The sequence below is a fragment of the Macaca nemestrina genome, chromosome 9 (genome assembly GCF_043159975.1).
Source record: "Macaca nemestrina isolate mMacNem1 chromosome 9, mMacNem.hap1, whole genome shotgun sequence".
NCBI classification, from domain to species: domain Eukaryota; kingdom Metazoa; phylum Chordata; class Mammalia; order Primates; family Cercopithecidae; genus Macaca; species Macaca nemestrina.
In genome coordinates this window covers 35,296,269-35,317,170 of record NC_092133.1, presented here as the reverse complement: position 1 = coordinate 35,317,170, position 20,902 = coordinate 35,296,269, and the positions used below count along the sequence as shown (strand labels likewise).

General features: G+C 44.5%; 1 protein-coding gene across 7 annotated transcripts in view; it reads right to left on the bottom strand.

The window, feature by feature from the left end:
• Positions 1–645: 645 nt before the first annotated feature.
• The window catches only part of LOC105478425 (heparanase 2 (inactive)), an 870,370-nt gene continuing 850,113 nt past the window's right edge, over positions 646–20,902 (bottom strand). For 4 of the 7 annotated variants that reach the window (XM_071069333.1, XM_071069328.1, XM_011735698.2 and 1 more), the window contains one exon: positions 646–3,273. In XM_071069333.1, the coding sequence (XP_070925434.1) occupies positions 3,108–3,273 (166 nt within the window). In that variant the 3' untranslated portion in view covers positions 646–3,107. The other 3 variants (XM_071069329.1, XM_071069330.1, XM_071069332.1) reach the window with 3 other exon arrangements.

Below are 20,902 nucleotides of genomic sequence, written 5' to 3'. Positions count from 1 at the left end.
CAGAGAGAATGCTAATATCCCACAGTTGCAGCATTGTTCAGGGCACTAGAAGAATTGGGGCTTTCTCTCCAAATAACAATGAGTATTTCTTCTGAGCCTTTGTGATAAGAAATGAGAAAGAAAATCATTCCTAGAGGCAGAAGCAGAAAACCGTCTCAACAAAAGGCAGAAATGTTTCATTATGCATTATTACTCTTTCAGATGAGCATTTCTGCCAGCCCATGCTAGGTTTAGAAGAAAGTGGCTTTTAAGTCTTAGATTATTATGGCCACATCTTGTTTTAGGAAGGAAACATCTGATCTGGGGCAGCTGCCGGATGAGCTCTTCTGTGCTTTTGTCCATGCTCCCAGCTGGCAACCTGCTCCTGTGAAGTGCATTGTGATGCTGAGTTTTGCCACAGGCTGTCTTTTGCGGGTGGCTGTGATATGGGAATCCCTGTGAGGAGCAGCCGCCGCCCCTCCAAGAGAAAAAACCCAGGTGTTTCTATAGAATGTGGTTTTACAGTGAGTTTCTCTGGTATCCTTTGAACAATGCACATATTTCCTCTGTGAAACAGTTGCAAAGTTAGAATTGCAGGACTCCAGAGATAAATGTCAGTAATTCCCTCTTCCTTTTATTAACTAAAAAATAAACAAAACTTAAACCTCGTGGGAGCAGCATTTAATACACAGAGAAAGATAAAAGAAGCAGGAATTACCCATATTCTGCAAGGTTTAGTAAAAAAAAAAAAAAAATCAACACTTATTTACAGAAATTGTCTGAGTGGGGTTCTGGCTGTTCTGAATGAGCAGGACCTACACAGATGTGAAAGAGCTGTCTGGACCCGCGGAGCCACTGAGCCTTGTGGTTGAGTGGGCAGGCTCTGGATTATTTCACACTCAGCAACCCATTCCCCTGGGTGCCCCTGGGCAAGCCATGGATCCCCTCCATGCCTGGTAGGAAAAATGGGGATAACAATAGCAGCCCCTTTATCATGGGGTTACTATGGATGCAAAGCAAACCATAGGTCCCCAAGGCCAGGTCCTTAGGGACCTCTGGTTACTCTTGTTATATCAGGGGGCCCTGCAGTTGCACCTGTACCAGTATGTAGAAGAGATGTTGATATCTGCACACATTGTTAACAGTTGGGGGGAACAACCTTTTAGTCTCATTTCTATTTTCCTCTTTCCCTCACTTTGGCTTGTCAATCTGTTTCTTCTTTCTCCTGTTTTCTATCCCCTGCCCTGCCCCCTGTCTCAGCACTTCACTTTCCTGCCCTCTCAGAGCTGAAGCCTCAGTGGGAGGTGCCTGGTCCCAGAGAAAGGGGCCCCTTCTGGGCAGCCTTGCAGGGCAGTCTCACGGTCGGCCCCTGTCTCTCCAGTTGCTTCCGTGCTGAGCACAGCCACTGACCTGGTGCAGCCTGGTCCTCGGGCTCTCCCCTTCTTGCTCGCTGTAGTACATCTCCTGTATGCCGTTCTTCCTGTGCTTAGTGATAAGCATGTCCCCTCGCTTCCTGGAATTAGACAGTCAGCTTCCCTCTCCCAAATCCCCAGTTCTCCAAGCTCAGAATTCTCTCCCTCCTCTTTGGTCTAATTTCCCTTTCATCTCTCACTTTGCAGACTTGGCCCAAATCCTTAACTCCGTGTGCATCTTAGGCAGCCTCCCTAGCCTCTGCCCTCGGCAACCCTGCCTTGCCCCCACCCCCATTCCTGTCCTTTCACAAACAGCAGAAATTCTATCACCGTCTCACTTGGAACAGTGTCAAATCTCTCCTCCTTCTAACAAAAGCATCATTCCTGTCATTTATCCTGAGAAAGAAAAGCACATCCACAGAAACGAAAGTCATTTCAGCTGTAGCTCTTTGGCAAAGACTCTCATGCCCCTTGAATCATATAGAAGGTCCTCATCCCCCACTTCACACTGGCCCGACTCAGAAGCCTCCTACCTACCATTCCATAGTTTTGACCAGATCTTCATCCTCTAGATTCCCCATTCTCTCCCAAAATGGCTAACAAAGTTTTGTTCTAGCTCAAATAGGCTACCTGGGAAGAGGCAAAAAGGTTAGATTCAGTTGTGTCTTCCAGTGATGACCTTTGATTCACACCTTTTTCTTCTTTTTTTAAAATAATGATTTGAGTTAATCAAACAATTTAGGGCTTACCCTACAGAGCCCCTAATATTCTCTTAATTTTGGGGAGGTCTAATTTGCTTTGTCCAGTTGGGGTGTGTGTGTGTGCGCGCGCGTGTGTGCATCTGTGTACCTGATGTTTCAGTACGCTTTCTCTTTGTACTCAAACTCTCTCCCTCATAGCAATATGAAGAATGATGATTGCTTTTTGTTGTGCCTAGTAAGCTGCTCTCTACTCAATGAATATTGTTACTTGACTCCCATTACAACTCTGGGGGAATCTGGATTCACAGAGCAATAGAACCTTCTTACCAAATCTGGGGTGTGATTGTAATTTTACTTTTGAAGCACCCACTTCCCAGAGGAATTGCCCATGATGGATGCCACTGTCAGGAACCCAGATGCACACGCTCATGCATCAGCCGAGAAATCACATAAACAGCCCTCCCAGCAGGCCAGGGCTGACGCACCCATTGCTCCCCTATGGAAAGAGATGTGTCAAAAAACTCAGGGCAGCAGCAAGAAAGAGGCAGAGAAGAAGGAGGTGGGAGAGGATGGGTTTTTGCTGGTCCACCCAGGATTTTTCCTTCCTCATCTTCCTCTGAGGGCAGCAGCAGCAGCAGGCTAAGGTTTGGGTTTGTGGTTCAAAAGCTGTGTGACAGGATCATGGGGAGTTGTCTGGAAACATTTCTCCTGGGAGTGTGCTGTCAGCTCGTTTTCATAGTGCACATGAAGGGAAACATTCTGCTCTATACACATGCCTTAATCCTTATATAGGTACAGGTGATGTCTACGTTTTCCTTTGGGATGAATGTGGCCTACCTAGGCTAAGATCACGCTATGACATTTAGTCTCTTTGAAGAGCAAGTCTGTGTTGATTCCAGCAGGATGGGGCAGCAGGGGCTGGTTGCTAAGATGTCTGAAAACAGAGGATACTACTGGAGTGGAGGAGTGGAAGCGGCCCAGCGGGCCCACTGGTAGCCGTGAGTGTTAGGATAGCTTATCGGTAGCGGCAGGCCAAAGCATTGACATTCTTGACCACATAAAAGCCCATGGTGACTGGAGGGATGACCAATGTCCGGCCGGCCCGAAGGGGGCGGGGCTTCAATTCTGGGAGGGTCCCGTCGTCCACCATCACTAAGGGCTGGCCATTCAGTTGCACTGACCTACAGTGAGGAAAAACAGTATGGGACTCATTATTGCATTATAAGGGAGCCATTGCAACAAAGCCTAGCCCCAGATGGCCTGGCAGTGTCTGATACACACATACAGCTAACACTTATTGGCACTGGCTATGCCCTAGATTCTGACCTAGGTGCTTTACTTTAATAACTCATTCAAACATCCCAACAACCCCCCATTCCCCGCCCCCCGAGGTAAGGAACTATTAATATCATTATCCCCATTTCATCTAGAGTGGCTAGGTGACTTGCCCCAAGTCACACAGCTTGAAGGCCCAGGGTTTGAGCCCAGGTAGTCTACCTCCAGAGACACATCTAGAGAAGTGAGAAGTCTGTGACGCAGAGACTGTAATGTTTCGTTCCTATCTTTTTAAAATCACAATGTCAGCACAGTTTGACTTTTTCACCTAAAGAGTTTTTACCTGTGGAATGATACATGGGCTTAAGATGACTTCAGAAATCTATATAATTCATATCTCATTAATTTACTTGACAGATGAGATAACCTTGCTTGTCTAGGGTTATACAGAAGGGAGACAGAGACATAGGTAACAACTCTACTTTTTCTTTTTTTTTGAGACAGAGTCTCACTCTGTCCCCCAGGCTGGAGTGCAGTGGCACGATCTCGGCTCACTGCAAAACTCTACTTTTTCTAATTTAAGAATGAGTTTTGGCTGGGCGCAGTGGCTCATGCCTGTAATCCCAGCACTTTGGGAGGCCGAAGAGGGAGGATCGCTTGAGTCCAGGAGTTTGAGACCAGCCTAAGCAACATAGCGAGACCCCATTTCTACAAACAAAATAAAAGCAAAATTAGCCTGGCATGGTGGCTACTTAGGAATTTGAAGTAGGGAGGATCACCTGAGCCTGGGAGGTTGAGGCTGCAGTGAGCCAAGATTACACCACTGTACTCCATTCTGGGTGACAGAGAGAAACTCTGTCTCGAAAAAAAAAAAAAAGAAAGAGTTTTCATATTTAATATTAACAGATGTTTCCATTTAGCAAAACAGCAAAGTAGGTGATAAAGTAGGCACTTGTGATCACAATTCGCCTATCTTGCTTTTATTCTTTCTGTATAGCCAGCCACTTTCACCCTGAAAAGGTGGACCACATACATAGCAAACTGAGAAAAGAGAAACCACTCATCTTATGCCGGATGAGAGGGAAATGCCACCTATCCTTGACATCTGGTACCAGAATCCTGATAATGTTCCAGCTGTTTCTGACAGCCATGCACCCAGGTGGAAGCTTAGTTTTATGGGTCAATAGGAAAGGCCAGAAACAGGCCACCAGCTGGAAATAAGATGGTGAATCACCCTCAGCAAATCAACAGTGCATAGCGATGACGGTTTCTGGGCCTTGCCCAACCTCCAGTGTGATAACATTGCTGTGATATCATCTGAGCTGTAAAGAGAATAAAATGTTATAAATTGATATAAAGGTCTTTGTTTAGTGTTTCTTTGTGGTATGAGTGATAGACAAGGTTAGAGAGAGATAATCAGACCCATGCCCAATAGAGCAGTGAATTCCCCGAGATAAGTGTGTTGTAAATTGCTCCCAGTGGAGAGCTAGGCAGAGAAGAGATCCAGGCCTGGCCCCACACGGCTAAGTTTGGGCTAGGTCCAAACTTAGGCCAGAGGGAGCAGGCCCCATTCTCTTGCTAGAATGACTGAGTGAATAAGTGTGTAGGAGGCTCCTGTATGGAGAGCGAGGCCTGCCTCTGGAAGGCGTGGGGATGGGAGAATTGAGATCTGAAGGTCAGTGTTGACTGCATCAGATATGCAAGGAGCTTTTGCTTCCAAATATGAGAAGTGACCCTCTCTAGTGAAGACAGCCTACTCACTGGAGTGGAAGGCAGGGTGAGGAGAGTGGTTCAGTTAAGTTACAAAAGAAGCCCAGCTGGGTCTTCACAGTGTATTTTCATTATTTTGTTTCAGGTGCTGTGAATATTTATCACCCAGACATAAACACAGTCAAATACAAGTTCAATAATACTGATTAATCTTTCTAAGGCATACTCAAATTTATATCAAATCTCTGCTCGAAAACCTTCAGTGGTTTCTCCCATACACAGAATTCGGTGCAAACCTTTCTTCTGAAAAATTAGGTAATGCCCTTTTAGGTTCAGATGATCCCAGAGTATTGACATCTTTGGGTTCTGGGGAGTGCAAAACAATGTGTGATAAGCAAACCTTTAACAATCTATACTAATAAGGAGTAGTTATCCTGGGACAGGCCCTATTCTGGTTTCTTTATTGGTTGGTTAAAAAGCTAAGAGTAGAACCAGGAAGCATGGTGAAGATTCTCCACCGAAATCTGTAATTCCAGGAGCCAAGTCGCTAACTAGCTAGATGGCTTTGGCAAATCCCCTAACCTCCCTGCCCTGTTGCTTTTGCATCTGTAAGAACGTTATATAGGCTGTAACACCAAATAAATGAAATAAGAAATATGAAAGTGCTTTGAAAGCATAATGAGCCACATACTTAAGATATGATGTTTTTGTTGTTGTTATTCTTATTCTTTTTATTTATTTATTTTTTTGAGACGGAGTCTCGATCTGTCACCCAGGCTGGAGTGCAGTGGCACATTCTTGGCTCACTGCAACTTATGCCTCCTGGGTTCAAGCGATTCTCCTGCCTCGTCCTCCCGAGTAGCTGGGACTACAGGCATGTGCCACCACACCTGGCTAATTTTCGTATTTTTAGTAAAGACTGGGTTTCACCATGTTGTCCAGGCTGGTCTCAAACTCCTGACCTCAAGTGATCCACCCGCCTTGGCCTCCCAAAATGCTGGGATTACAGGTGTGAGCCACCATGTCTGACCTGTTGTTGTTATTCTTTTTAATGTCATTGTGGACAGATGCACTTTTTGGTCTTTATCATACCTGACTGCTCTGTGGTACTGACACTTTGCAAGGCTCCATTCTCAAAACCCTCTGTCCCCTTGGCTCCCATGATATTTCTCTCTGTTTTTCTCCATTTCTGGATGCTGTTTCCTTTTGAGAGGGAGCCGTTCCCCTCTGCCTGCTTCTCAGATGCCAGGGTTCCCAGTGTTTTGTCCCTGGACTCTTCCCTCCCCACACTCTGCACTCCTCCCGCAGTGCTGCTACTCCCACCCATGACTTCGGTTACTATCCACATGCTGATGCTCCCCAAGCCTGTGTCTCTACCCTACATTCTATGAACTTGTGTATCTCCACTTGGCTGTACACATGAATTTCAAAGTCACTACGTCCAAATTCAAAATCTCCTCAAACTCTGTCCTTATCTCTGCTTTTATTCTTTTTTTAATCTTTGTGATGATATGGCCATTTATTAAGTTACCCTAGCCAGAAAGCTGCGAGTCTTCTGAGACTTCTCCCCCAATGCCCATGTGTAGGGTAACTACGTTAAAATAATTCGACCCTATAATGTTTTTCAAACCTGCTCCTTTTCCTCCATTCACTGCTATGTTTTTAGTTCAGAACTCGCCTCCTAACCTATCTCTGGGCCGCATTGCTGACAGCTATCTGTTGTCGCTGCACTGCTTCAAACTTGCCAACACTCCCCTTCCCTTACACTTTATTGCGAACAATGACACCCAGCTCCAGCTACCTCTCCAGTCTCAGATCCCGCCAGGCCCCTCTCCAATGCTCACTGTGGATCGCAGACCTCTGGGAGTGGGTGTTGGTAGGAAGTTGCCAGTTATTGTAAGAATTTCATTAATAAATGCATACACAAAGATGAAGATTGAAAAAATTATGTCTTTCACAGAGATGAGGTAAATATTACTCAATGAAAATATAAGCAGATATTGTTGGGACTGAAATACACAAGTTCATTTAAAAGTATAGTAGGCTGGTGTGGTGGCTCATGCCTGTAATCCCAGCACTTTGGGAGGCAGAGGCAGGAGGATCACTTGAGTGCAGGAGTTTGAGATTAGCCTGGGCAACATAGTGAGACCCCATCTCTACAAAAAAATAAACAAAATTAGATGGGTGTGGTGGTACATGCCTGTAGTCCCAGCCACTTGGGAGGCTGAGGTGGGAGGATTGCTTGAACCCAGGAGGTTGAGACTGCAGTGAGCTGAGATTGCACCACTGCACACCAGTCTGGGTGACACAGCGAGACCCTGTCTCCAAAATAACAAAAAGATGGAATATATTTTTCAGGCCAGGTGCAGTGACTCATGCCTGTAATCCTAGCATTTTGGGAGGCTGAGGTGGGTGGATCACGAGGTCAGGAGTTTCAGACCAGCTGGACCAACATGGTGAAACTGTCTCTACCAAAAATACAAAAATTAGCCGGGTGTGGTGGCACACACCTGTAATCCCAGCTACTCAGGAGGCTGAGGCAGAAGAATTGCTTGAATCCGGAATGCAGAGGTTGCAGTGAGCCGAGATTGCACCACTGCACTCCAGCCTGGGCGACAATGTGAGACTCTGTCTCAAAAAAAAAAAAAAAAAAAAAAAAAAAAAAGAAAATATTTTTCAAATGTAAATGCTAGTCAGCAGTTTTGGGATTAAAACATAAGTTCATTTAAAACTGTTCTTCAATTCCCAATAGATTTTTTTGGGAGAAGAGGGTATCATATACTTTTTAAGAAATAGATTTTAAAAGGACAATTACTATAATGTGGAAGGCCATGACATTTGTTGACACTTAAAAGGAACCCGCATGCTTGAACAGGCCCAGCCCCCGTGCCCTAGTATGACCAAATTAAATGACTTGCAGTTTTGCTTCTGAGTCGTTGTGTCATTGTGTGTGGTGCTCCCTCCAGCTGTCCTCCTCTGCCAGACTAACTGCAGTGGATCCTTGCAGAGTCTGTGTAGGTGTTGCCTCCTCTGGAGAACCTTCTCTGACCCCTAGGTTGGGTTTGGAGTCCCACCTCTGGACTCTCTTAGCACTCCAAAGTTACTTCTAACTGTGGCCCTTATTATAGTGAGTTACTTGTTTGATCCCTCTCTGGGCTATGAATCCTCAGTGCCTAAAGAGGTGCTTGGCACAGAGTAGGTGTGAAATATTTTCTGAGCAAGTGAATGGGCTTTTGAGGTTCTTTTGCATTATTTCTGATCTTCCTGGATTGAGTTTCTCCACCTCTAAAGAGACTCCCTGGAGGTTTGCTGAGTGTGTTTACAGATTTCATTAATGTGCCAATTACTCTTGCTCTCGGTGGCTTGTGGAGATGTTAGATAAGATCTGAATTATCACTGATTCTCTCAGTCACTCACTAGATACCTTATCCCAACCTGACATAAGACCATTGATCATCGCCAGTGTTTTCTATCCTTAAAAAAGATCTATGCGACCATCTCTTAGCTAAATGAGCATAAGGTTTTGTGAATAAGGTTTTGTGAGACCTTGAGTCCTCATATGTCCTCATCCACAAAGTCCCTTCATTATAAAGATGGGCCATGTGCTTTATCATTTCCATTCTATTCTTTCAGCTTATATTTTTCTTTTAATATTTATCTTCTTACCCAGCAAAGTCATATCATGCTAAATATAACAATAATCTTTCATTTATATACACTGAACAGCTTGTAAGCTTGTAAACATAATCACATTAATGACAAAATTCACCAATTATGCAGCACTATTTATGCAAAGGCACTACGCTATGATTTATTTTGACTATCTCATTTAGTCCTTACAACAACTGAGGCAGGTGTTAGCATTCCCGTATTACAGATGAGCAAATCAAAGTTTAGAGGGGTCTAAAACTCACCTAAGCCATACAGCCAATGAGTGGTACAGCTGAGATTTGCACTGACACCCTTAACCATAGCCTTATCTGGCCTCCCTTGTCACATGTGATTACTAAACAGCCCCAGGAGATACACAGGCCAGTATTACTATTATTGTAACTTTACTATGGGGACAAGGTTAGAGAGGTTAAGTGGCCTGGACAAGGTCATGTGGTTAATAAGTGGCTAAGCTAGGTCTCACATCCTGGCTTCCTGGCCACCTCTTGCTACTATTTCATGTTATTTCTCCAGTTCCAGCTGGCGTTCACCAGGATTGTGTTTCTTTCTTTGAAAACCGTCCTTATCATATTTTCATCATATTCTGAGACCTCCTAACTGGCCCGTGACTTTTCAAATCAAATGCTGAATGATCCAGCCTGGGTTGAACTATTTCTCTTAATTCCCTAGCTTGCCTGAACTGCTGAGGGTATTTAAATTATCCAAATATTAGGACAACTGCATTTTATCACCATCTGTTTTTACAAAGTCTAAGTTACTTTCCAATTTCTAAACTTGTTTTATTAATTTTTAATGTTATTTAAAATGGGATTCAATGTGTCAATTTGGAGTCAAGCCCTCTGCTCCCCAGGTCTCCATGGGAGCCAGGAGACCCTTGGCCCAGTCACTTCCCCGCTACCCTCTGCCTACCTGACTACAGTCTCTGGTCTTCATGTCTTATCACTGTTCTCGATAGCCATGGATATTTAAGCAAGGTTTCAACTGTTCTGAGGTGTCAGGGAAGTAAGTCTAACGAGCATGTCCTTTTTAAAGCTTGAAGATAATTTTCTGGACTACAGTCTGGCCAGCGGGGAACTTTAGTGGGGAATTACGTGTTTTATCATGAGCAGTCTTGGGAGCTGCTGTGTAGTTCAGGCTGGCATATTTTGGGGCCTTGAGTGGGAGGTGAAGGGACTTAAAGAAAATTGGTTCTGGCCAGGTGCGGTGGTTCACACCTGTAATCCCAGCACTTTGGGAGGCTGAGGCAGGCGGATCACAAGGTCAGGAGTTCCAGATCAGCCTGACCAACATGGTGAAACCCCGTCCCTACTAAAAACACAAAATTAACCGGGTGTGGTGGTGTGCGCCTGTAATCCCAGCTACTTAGGAGGCTGAGGCAGGAGAATCGCTTGAACCAGGGAGGTGGAGGTTGCAGTGAGCTGAGATTGCACCACTGCACTCCAGCCTGGCAACAGAGCGAGACTCTGTCTCAAAAAAAAAAAAAAAAAAGAAAGGAAAAGAAAAGTGAAGAAAACGGTTCTGTCTCACCCACTTTCAGAACATTTGCCTTCTCTGAGCCTAGTTTCTCCAACTGTAAGGTGAGGGGTGAGGTCAGATGAACCCTAAGATCCCTTCTGGCTTAACCGTTTTTCAGTTGGGTTGCCTATGACTAACAGCTAGCCTGAGGCAAAGTTTAATGCCAAACCCAGAGTGATCCTGCATAAACAGAAATCTGATCATGACATTCACCTGTCTAAATATTCAGTGGCTTCCTGCTGATCTTAGAACATTGTCTGAAGTTCCCATGCACAGGCCCTATTATCTACTTCTCCAGACGCCGAGAGGCTCGCTCTAGCTCCTGCCCCTTCCAGATCCCTTCCACCTCCACCTCCTTTCATTCTTTCGGGCCATTTCTCTAATTTCGCCCTAAGCGCAGAGTTTTGCACACGGTTTCCTTCTACCTGGACCTTTCTCCATATGCCCTCCTCCTCCCTTCCAGCTTCCTTCTCCTGGCTAACTCTTACTTGTCCTTCAAGTCAGGGGTGCTCCCACAGGACCCAGTACTTCTCGGATCTCAGCTCCTGTCACACAGTATTGTGACCGCTGAGCTGATTGCTTGTCAGTCTCTCCACTAGATAGGAAGCCCACATGTCTTACTCATCCGTCACTCTCCTGTCCGCCCACTCACACAGGAGGCGTCAATAAAAGACACATTGGATATAAACACTTGGGCAAAAGACTACTACCTAGAAGGAAAGACACTGGACTGGAAGACCAGAAACCCGTTTGAGTCCAGGCTTGGGACATGAAGTGTGCAGGTCTAGGTATGTGACCAGCCGATTCTGGCCTCAGTTTCTGGATTGTTAAATGATGAGAGAGAGGGAGAGAGGGAAGGGGGAGAGAAAGGAGGAGGGGCAGGGGAGAGAATAAGTCCGGCTGTGTGTTTGTATGGGACTGCGCCTGGGTTAGCAGCTCTCTTTCCTCCAGTGTGCTTTCCTAGGGGCCACTAGAGGTCACTCTTGTCCTACACAATGGTACCAGGACAGTGCCTTCGCGGTGGCTCCCAGGGAGCCGGAATACGTCCGCCTGCCTCCAAATCCTGCACTCCAATCCCGGGAAGGCCAGGAGATGTGCCCGGCGCTTGGCCTCCCGGAGGAACAAATCACAGAATCAATCACATCCCAACCAGAACTTCGTTGCGGTCCCGTTGGCAGGGGTCCCACCTGGAATGTGGCCTAATATTAAGGAAACGTGCGAAACCGGGCTGCAATTCCTGCAGGGGTGCCGGCCTCCCGGCCAGCGTGCAGAGACGGGGGTCCCGGCGCAGGTGCGGGGTCTGCGGCGCCCGCAAGACTCGGCGCCGGGCTCTCCCGGGCTCCGGGTCCCCGGCCGCCAGTCGGGTCGGCCCCGCACCTGTTTGTGCTTTGCAGGCTCCCAGGCCCCCTCGCTGAGTGAGGAAGCTGGTATGTGCAGCTGCCCTGCCCTTCTCCAGGTCAGGGGCAGGTTAGAGCCCGGAGGAGGCCCAGTCAGGTTTGAGGACAGAGGGGCTTTGCTTCCCTTTCCTGCTCGGTGGGGAGACGGTGCATCTGGGGCAGCCTGGACAGGAGGTTCCTCTGAAATTACCTTGAGTGATGGCTACCACGCTGAGAAAGGCTGCTCAGAAGGGGCCCCTGCAGGTAGTGTCGCCTGGTCCCCCATGCACGGCTGGTGGAAAGGCTCTAAGACCGGCATGACCCTCTCTGGGCTGCTCCCACTCCTCAGGAGTCACGGGGAGGATTTCTTCCTTTCATGTGTGTCCTGAACTTTTCTTCTATGTGCTTTTTGCTCTACCTGGAATCCGGTGGAATCTCTCAAAAGCCTGTTCTTCCCTCCAGGCCCCGTCAGAGGTAGCCTCCTGCTTGGGACCTTGCCTGCTAACAAGCTGGAAGGGAGGGCGGCACATTATCTGCATCTCCCTTTTAGTGTCCCTCTCAGCCTCATTTTATCTGTGTGCTTGGGTCATTTTGTCCGCTACTTACTTATTTTCATTTCTTAATTTTCAATAGTATGCGGCTCAGTGCCTTCTTGTCCATGATAGCTGTTTAGTTAATACTTGTTGAGTTCTGCGCAATCAACCGCTCTAGGAGTCATGCCTGGTTGTATGTTCCAATCTCTTCCTCTACTGTTGTTAACAGAGAGGACTGTAAGGGATAGAGAGAGAAAGTGGGAAAAATAGTGTCCTGTTCCCTTGCCCTTCCAACAGCCCATACCCTATTTGAAGTTTCTGGTCCCTAAGACATTTTGAGGCTGAGAAGATTATTTGCCCTCCATCCTACCCTCTGAGGGACACACTGAAATGGTGAGCAGTTTTAATCTAGCTTCTGCATCACTGACCAGAGAAAATACTAGGACCCCTTTGTACAAGCAGAGCTGGAGGTTTTATAGGCAAGTTGTTAGGGATATAGGCTGTTCCTGGATGTAGTGTGGTTTGGGGGTCAGGATTTGATCTGTATTCTATCCAAGTCTGTGTAATAGTGATCCAAACCATAATGGATTCTACCATGTGCTTCTAATGGCTTAAAATAACTTAGCACACTTGGCAGACAAGATGAGAGCCTGACTAAGGAACCTGGATTTATAATGATATTGTTAACTCCCAGCAGATGAGGGAATCATCTGGGGGAAGTTTGGAAAGAAAATTTGATCCTGCAACCATCTCAAAGCTCCATATCACAGGCATATCACACTCAAACCACAGGACGCAATAGGAACCCGCTGTAAAAACCATGGAGACTTCAGTATGTGGTTAACTATGTCCCCCTCCCATCGTAAAGAATTGGTGCCATCATCATCAACATTTACAAGTAGTGTTTAAGGGGCATTATTCATAGTTCCATCGTTCTTTTCATTGTACCAATTAAATTACAACAGACTTACTCCTTGTCCTCTAAGTCAGAAAACACTGAAATATGCAAATGCCTGAGCAGACACACCATAATAAACATATTACACAAAGAGCAGGAAGGAAGGAAAATCAGACTGAGTCTGGATTTCAAGGCCTTCTGCAGTCTGGCCTGATGATGTGTTCGTGGGCTTTCCCTTTGCCCCACAAAGCATCCAGTATTCCAGTCACATGAGATGATTTGCCACCTCCCAAACAAAATGAGCCTTGAACTTGTGTACTTCCAAACCTTTAGTGAGCTCATCCTGGTGCTGGAAATTGCCTTTCCTACAGCGTTGCCTAGAAGTATGGCACATCCTTCCAGCTCCAGCTCCATGGCCTTCAGCCCTGGGACTTTTCAGAGTCCCAAGTCAGAATTCATCTCTCTCTTTCTCATAATCCCATCTCCTATCTTTACCCTTATGTGGTCTGTTTTGTCTCCGAGTTAAGGTATCCTCTGCAGAGAGGGACCAGGTTTCCCCAGACTTAATTGTGTGGAGCTGGAGGAGACAATATGGGGGTGCAAAGTATTCCCTTTATAGTAGTCTACAGGTGGAGTGAAGACAGGTAGGAAGGCAGGTGTGTGTGTGTGTGCATACATGTTAACATGTTTTAAACATAACATGCTTAGTTATGTTTAACACACATGTTAAAGAGATAAATACCTGTTTTATTAGGAATACTTTTGAGAAAGTATTCCTCATGACATCAGGGGTACTGGTATAATCTCAAAAGGGAAAAAAAGATGTCTCAGGTGGTACAGGCTCTGTTCCAGATCCCACAGATATCCAAGTGCAAAGTGTGGGGCGACTCTGAATCATTGTTGCAAGGGTAAGCAGGGAAGGGCTAGTCTGCACCGGTATTGCTGGTTTTGGCAGTGGGTCCACAGTTTAATGCTCCAGGCCCCTTGTCTGGAATGAGCCACATCGTGCCCTGGGCTTCCTGATGCTTAGCAGCCAAAGAAACACCAGTTTGGGGCCCAGACCCCACTGTAGGGATAAGCTGGATTAGAACTTTCAGTTCCTCAAGGCTTACATTTGTTCATCACCAAATCACAGCCTCTGGAAGGTGCAGGGGAAGAAGAAGACAAGGGCCATTTGTTCTCAGTCTGCCAGAACTGCCCACATATTCTGCTGCTCTCTCACTTTAGAATCAACTGTTTAGAAATATGTTAGCTCTACCCTAACTTGCCCATTTACAGGTGTTTCGTCTAGGTCACCTGGGACAGAATGGAAATCCCTGCCTACAATGAGGGTCCCTAAGTGAGTGAAGGTGAAGAGGGGAGACCACAGCCTTCATGGACAGCTATGCAGAGAGTTTCCAGCTGCTGGGAGTGAACTGGAGGAAAATATATTCTGGATCTGAGAACAAACAAAAAACTCTCAAAAAATAACAGTGAAAAGCCTAGATTCCTAAACATTTAATGTTTTAAGATGTCAAGTTGCTGTAAAATATAAAAGCATTTTATAATCCTCTAATCGGCACAGTGATCGCCACATTAGTAATCTGGGAGTTAAAACAAAACAAACAATAAAACCTTTGGGGAGCCAGCACTCCTCCTTCCACTCAGTCACAGAGAACTCCCAGGGGCTCATGGCATGTTCACACCTTTGGCAAAATGGCATAGTGCCTGAATGAAGAATATAATCTGGGAAAAACTGAAGATACAGATCATCTGGGATCTTGTTCTAGCAGTTTATAGAGGGATAGTGGTTCTCAACCTTGACCACATATTTGAATCACCTGGGGAGCTTTAACAAATACTGGTGCCTGGGTCCCAGCCCAAGGATTTTGGTTTAATTGGCTTGGGGTGTGGCTTGGGCATTGGGGTTTTTAAAGCTCCCCAGGTAATTGGAAATGCAGCCAAGGTTGAACACCCTGGGTAGAAGAAGGGGCGGGGATATGTTTGTAGGTGGGGGTGGAGGGGACTCAGATATCTTTCTAACCATTACATTCTGAATTTATTTTGAATAAAAAGAGATTTTCTTACTTTTTGAGTGCCATGTCAGGAGGCTACACTTTTTTTTAACCTAAAAGGAAGATGTGAACTTTCCAAAGACAAGTTTTTGCTTCACAGACAGAAGGGAGCATTTTTGCTATTTCAGTGGAACGGCTTCACTGAATGTCTCGCCCCTCCCACTTGTACCTTGGTGGGATGATTCCGCTCCTCGGTGTGTACCAGGGAGGTTCATGTGTAGCACTTTACAGGATGACTTAGGAAACATATCAGATGAAGCATCAGCACTGATAACCAACGCTGTGTTTCTTGAACACTGAAAAGAAAAACTTTTTTCTTTTCTTGAAAGTCAGTTTCTATAAAATCGTTTAGATTTCTCTCAAGTTCTGGACTGTGTCACAGAGAGCTCCTTATAGACAGAGAGTGGTTCAAGTTCTCTTCAGGCAAGAGGAACTAGGGAATGAAGAATGTGTCATTCAGTATCTTCACTGTAGTTTTCAGATATGCATATACTTACCTATGTAGCTAACATTGATTATAGCTACTATCTCTTTATGAGCCACAAAACACCCACAAATTAGCACAAGGGCTAAAAGAATCCAAACTCCTCTGGGTTTCAATGAGTAAGCTTGCATTAACAAGATTGGTGAGGCTCATTTCTCTACTTACTTACTTTTCTTTCCTTTTTTCTATGTACTGCCTCAGAACCTTAAGTATAAGTATTTTTATAAATATATATATATAAAAATATATAAAATCATATATATATATTGAAATTTCTCCTTTTTACAGTGTCTATTTCGGCCTTTCTGAACCGGGGCAGTAACCTGAATGTCAGTGTTTAGAGTAAGTACCACTTTCCTGCTCACTCACAGCCAGCTCGTAAATCTCCCTGATCCAGGCACTTTCTTGCCATTCGGTGCTCTCAGCCTTTGCAGCTTGTCTTTCCTGCTGAGGGGCTCTGAATGGCCTTTCAAAAGGGCTGCAGCTGATGTGGTTGATCTGCACCAGTGGGGCCTTTTGCTCCAGGTCAAAGATGTCCACTCTAAGTCTTGCTTTGTAAAAAATTATCCTATTTTTTCCTGATATTTTAACATCTGAAGCCCTGCAGGGGTTAACGGCTTTCCTCACATGCTCTCAGCCTGAACGTTACAGGCACTGAGGTTCCTTACCTTTTACCATGCATCAAAACAGATTCCAAGTGAATCAAAGAAATGAATACAAGTGAAACAAAAAAGAATCTGGAAGAAAATAAAGATGCATATTGATCTGATTTCAAGAATATAAATTCATACACATATAAGTAGAATGGAAGAAAGCACAAGGTAAGCATATTTAACTATACAAAAGGGAATACTTCTGTATGTCAAGATAATACCCTAATATTATATAGTTAGAAAAATAGCAAATAAAATAGTAGAGAAAATATTTCAATGGGGAAAGTTGCCTTATACCTGTATTAGAGCAAACTTAATAAAACAGACTAACACCCCAATATAAAAATAGCAAAAGACATAGAAAGTTCATAAAAGCAATATAATACTAACATATGAAAAATCTTCGGGCTCATTAATGCTCAAAGAATAGAAATTAACATAAGAATACTATTTTTTTATTATGAAGTTTTCAAAGATGTAAAAAATGTTACTATATTGTGTTGGTGAGATGAATTGTAATAACAAAATGTTCATATTTCCTCCTCCATCTCAGACCTCTTCAACTAAGTTTGGATGAGGTAAGAAATTTGAAAGGTGGCCAGGCACAGTGGCTCATGCCTATAGTCCGAGCACTGTGGGAGGCCAAGGAGGGCAGATCACCTGAGATCAGGAGTTTGAGACCAGCCTGGCTAACATGGTGGAACCCCATCTCTACTGAAAATACAAAAATTAGCCGGGCGTGGTGGCATGCACCTGTAATCCCAGCTACTCAGGAGGCTGAGGCAGGAGAATCCCTTGAACCAGGGAGGCCGAGGTTGCAGTGAGCCAAGATTGTACCACTGCACTCCAGCCTGGGTGACAGAGTGAAACTGTCTAAAGAAAAAAAGAAAGAAAGAAAGAAAGAAAGAAATAGAGAAAGAAAATCGAAAAGGTTCATCCTGTGAGATAAAATTCTAAAACTCAATGGATTCCAAGGTGGGCAATCTGAACACCAGGTCATTTGAGGAATGGTTGAAGGATCTGAGAGTGTGTAACTTGCAGACTAGAGTTTTTAGGTTAGATATATAGAAAAATTGATAAAGAAGAAGGTATAGATTTTCTCTTCTTATTTTTTCCAAAGCAAGAGTAGAAAGGGCAAGAAAGCACCTTTGGCCTAATACATGGAGGTTCTTTCCTACCATCAGAGCTGTCTAGTCCTAGCATGAGCCAGTTCCTGAGACGAGCCATCCCATCAAACAGAAGCTGAAAAGCTTTATGTCGGGGATATTATAGAAGAAACCTCTTGACCCATATGAGTTCTTTGAAATTTTTCCTTTATAAAGTCATCTTTTACTAACTACAGAACTTTCATAGAACGGTTTATTTTTAAAAGAAACTAATTTAAATGATCCCAGACAAGTGAAGATAATGGAAACCTGCAGGGAGTACATCTAGTTGACCAGAGTTCAAAAAGTCTAGGTACCAACTAATGTCAGCAGTGTAGAACTAAAATACTTAGATGTCTCGAATCTGCTGGGATAAATGGACAAATGGCCTACTGGTCCCAGAAACAAGTCTTCATGTTTTGGTTTTGAGTGTCTGAGTCTTGGTATTGAATTAATGGGGTTAAGGTTTTTCCGAAAGCTTCTTTTACCTGCTCTGTGTCCAGAAACTAAACATGGTGCTTCCAGGTATCATTAGTGAGAGATTGTGGCAGGTCAGGTGGTGGCCAGTTCACCCCTCAGCATTTTTCACATTAGCCAAGCTCTGAATCCAGAGATGAAATATCATAATATGATCTGGTCTGTTCCAACAGGGACATGAAGATATTTTTAAAGTCTTAGCACCTGGGAGTTACTTGAGTATTTTCAGAACCATTCTGTTTGGTTAACATCAAATGACACCTCTCTAAAGGCATGCAGTTAGATGCCAATGTTTTTCTTTGATATAGGATTTAATGAGGGTGAAATCAAAGCAAAAGTTATATCCCAGAGAGATGGAAAAAATGAGCAGTATGTGGAAAAGGAAAAAAAAGATGTTCATTTCTTCACAGAATAGGCAATAAGATTTTTGGTTCATAGGAGCCTTGAGATTTTTTTCAGTTGAAGGAGAGGCTCATACAGATCTGAAATTTAAACATTAATATGGAACCTATTAGCCCCAAAGCAGAAATACTTTACATGTCTATTTATGGCACCACCCACAGGCTGCTTCCTGTTAGTTGTTTGTTTCTAGTAACAGAGATGAGCTCCTTTAGGAGATTCTGAGATTCATCTCAGAATCCTCTCCCCAACAACCACAAAAAACCCCATATTAAATAGCTCTTGAAAGCCAGGTGAGGATATGGCCTAGCAACAGAAAGATCAAGGGACATTCTGATCGGAAACATTCACATTGAACTTTACATTCAGAATTTCCCCCTAATTTGTCTACTTGGAACTCTTGAGTACTTACAGCTATGGGACCACAAATCTTTTAAAATTTTAGTTAGCCATTGCAAATTAGATCACCGAAGAGGAAGAAGTTTTGTCTGACACAAAGTAGGATCAATAAAAATTGATTAATGGATGAAGATATATACTTTCCAGTTTCCTTCAGAGGCCTCCCTTGTTGGCATCTTTCCCTCAGAAATATACCTCTGAGAATGGGCTCCATTAGGTGTGAGGCAGTTGGAGATGCCTGTGTATAGGGGGTTGGAATATAATCTAGTGATATTGATTTTTGTATACCTCAAATTAAACAAATCTGGAGTCATTGCTGGTTTTTAATAATCCCTTTGTTTGAGAAGAGCATAATAAAAATAGAAGGGAATTCCCCAGTTTTGCTGGAAGAAAAAAATGTGCTTTTACTAGAATTCTAATTGGGAGACAGTCTTAGAAGTAGCTCAGAGAAGAACTTTTAAAAGGGTCTGAGGCCGGGCATGGTGGCTCATGCTTGTAATCCAGCACTTTGGGAGGCTGCGGCAGGTGGATCACCTGAGGTCAGAAGTTTGAGACCAGCCTGGCCAACATGGTGGAACCTCATCTCTACTAAAAATACAAAAATTAGCCAGGCGTGGTGGTGCATGCCTTAGTCCCAGCTGCTCAGGAGGATGAGATGGGAGAATAGCTTGAATTTGGGGGGCAGAGGTTGCAGTGAGCTGAGATCACACCACTGCACTCCAGCCTGGGTGACAGGGTGGGAGTCTGTCTAAAAAAAAAAGGGGGGGGGGTCTGAATTCTGGACTTGTGAAGAAAAGTTAATGAAACTGGTGTGAATTAGCCTGAAGGAGAAAACTTCTGGGTAACCTCATACTTTTCAAATATATTCATTCTATAAGGAGCTTATGATGAAATGAACCCAGATAATATCATGACAGAGTCCAGTTATCCATATGTATATTTGTCCTATGTAATTGTAATTTTATAGTACCAGACTGTTGTTGTGGCACATTGTTGAAAAAAGTGCACTAGAGTAAGGGTCAGGGGAACTGGATCCTAGGGACTTCTAGCTTTTTCACTTACTAGTTGTGTGACTCTTGAATAAGTCACTTAGTGCTTTAAGACTCAGTGTCTTCAACTCTAAAATGGAAGGGAGGCAAGAATTATTCTATATGCTTCATGGTTCTGTCAGAAGGTTAAATGAGATAATGGCTATTAAAGTTTTTCATTATCTATAAAGTTACAGCCATAGGTACAGTGGCCCCCAGCGCTCTTACAAAATTAAGTGTTCAGACAGGATTGAAATTGTGGTCACCCCTTTCTGAGAGGTCTTTAAATGTGGGGCGTCTTCTAGTCCAGATGGCTTGGCCACAGACTGAAGGCTGGGGGAGAGAGCCAGATCACCTCCCAGTGTCACTCTATCTCAGGATTCTCAGCATCTGCTGGTTCCCTCAGGTCAATGTGTCAGAACAGAACAGCCAATGTGATGAAAGTTGCTTCCCTCTTTCCTAATTTTTGGAATATTTTCCCTCCAAATGGAATTGAACAAGGCACATAAGGGAGAACACTGGGATCTGACCTAACACCTGTTCTTGGTTTGCTTTTTCTCTGGAAAGGTAAGTCCTTTTCATTTTAGATGTCAGCTGGCTTGTGAGGCCAAACTTCATGTTGCTTCTCTGTTTGTTGAGAGACACTGGAGATATTTATCAGGTGCAAATGATTCCCTAGAGCAGGGCTCCCTAACCCCTGGGCCATGGACCAATCCTGTTAGGAACTGGGCTGCACAGCAGAAGGTGAGTGGTGGGTGAGTATTACCACCTGAGCTCCACTCCTGTCAGATCAGCAGCATCACTAGATTCTCATAGGAGTGCAAACCATATTGTGAACTGCACATGCAAGGGATCTAGGTTGCACACTCCTTATGAGAATCTAATGCCTAATGATCTGAGGTGGAGCAGTTTCATCCCCAAATCACCCCCAACCCCCACAGTCTGTGGAAAAACTGTCTTCCGTGAAACCACTCCCTGGTGCTAAAAAGGTTGGGGACCGCTGCCCTAGAGGACAGTGGTTATTGCTTTGTGATCACACAAGGCAATGGGTAGATTCTGTGTTTTGCAGATGCCCTCAAAGTCTCCTCTGACTTATCCAGAATGGGAACTATTGTTCTGGATGTGAATGGGGCCATCTTCTTCCGAGAAAGGTGAGAAACCAGGGAACATGACGAAGGAGGGACCCACAGCT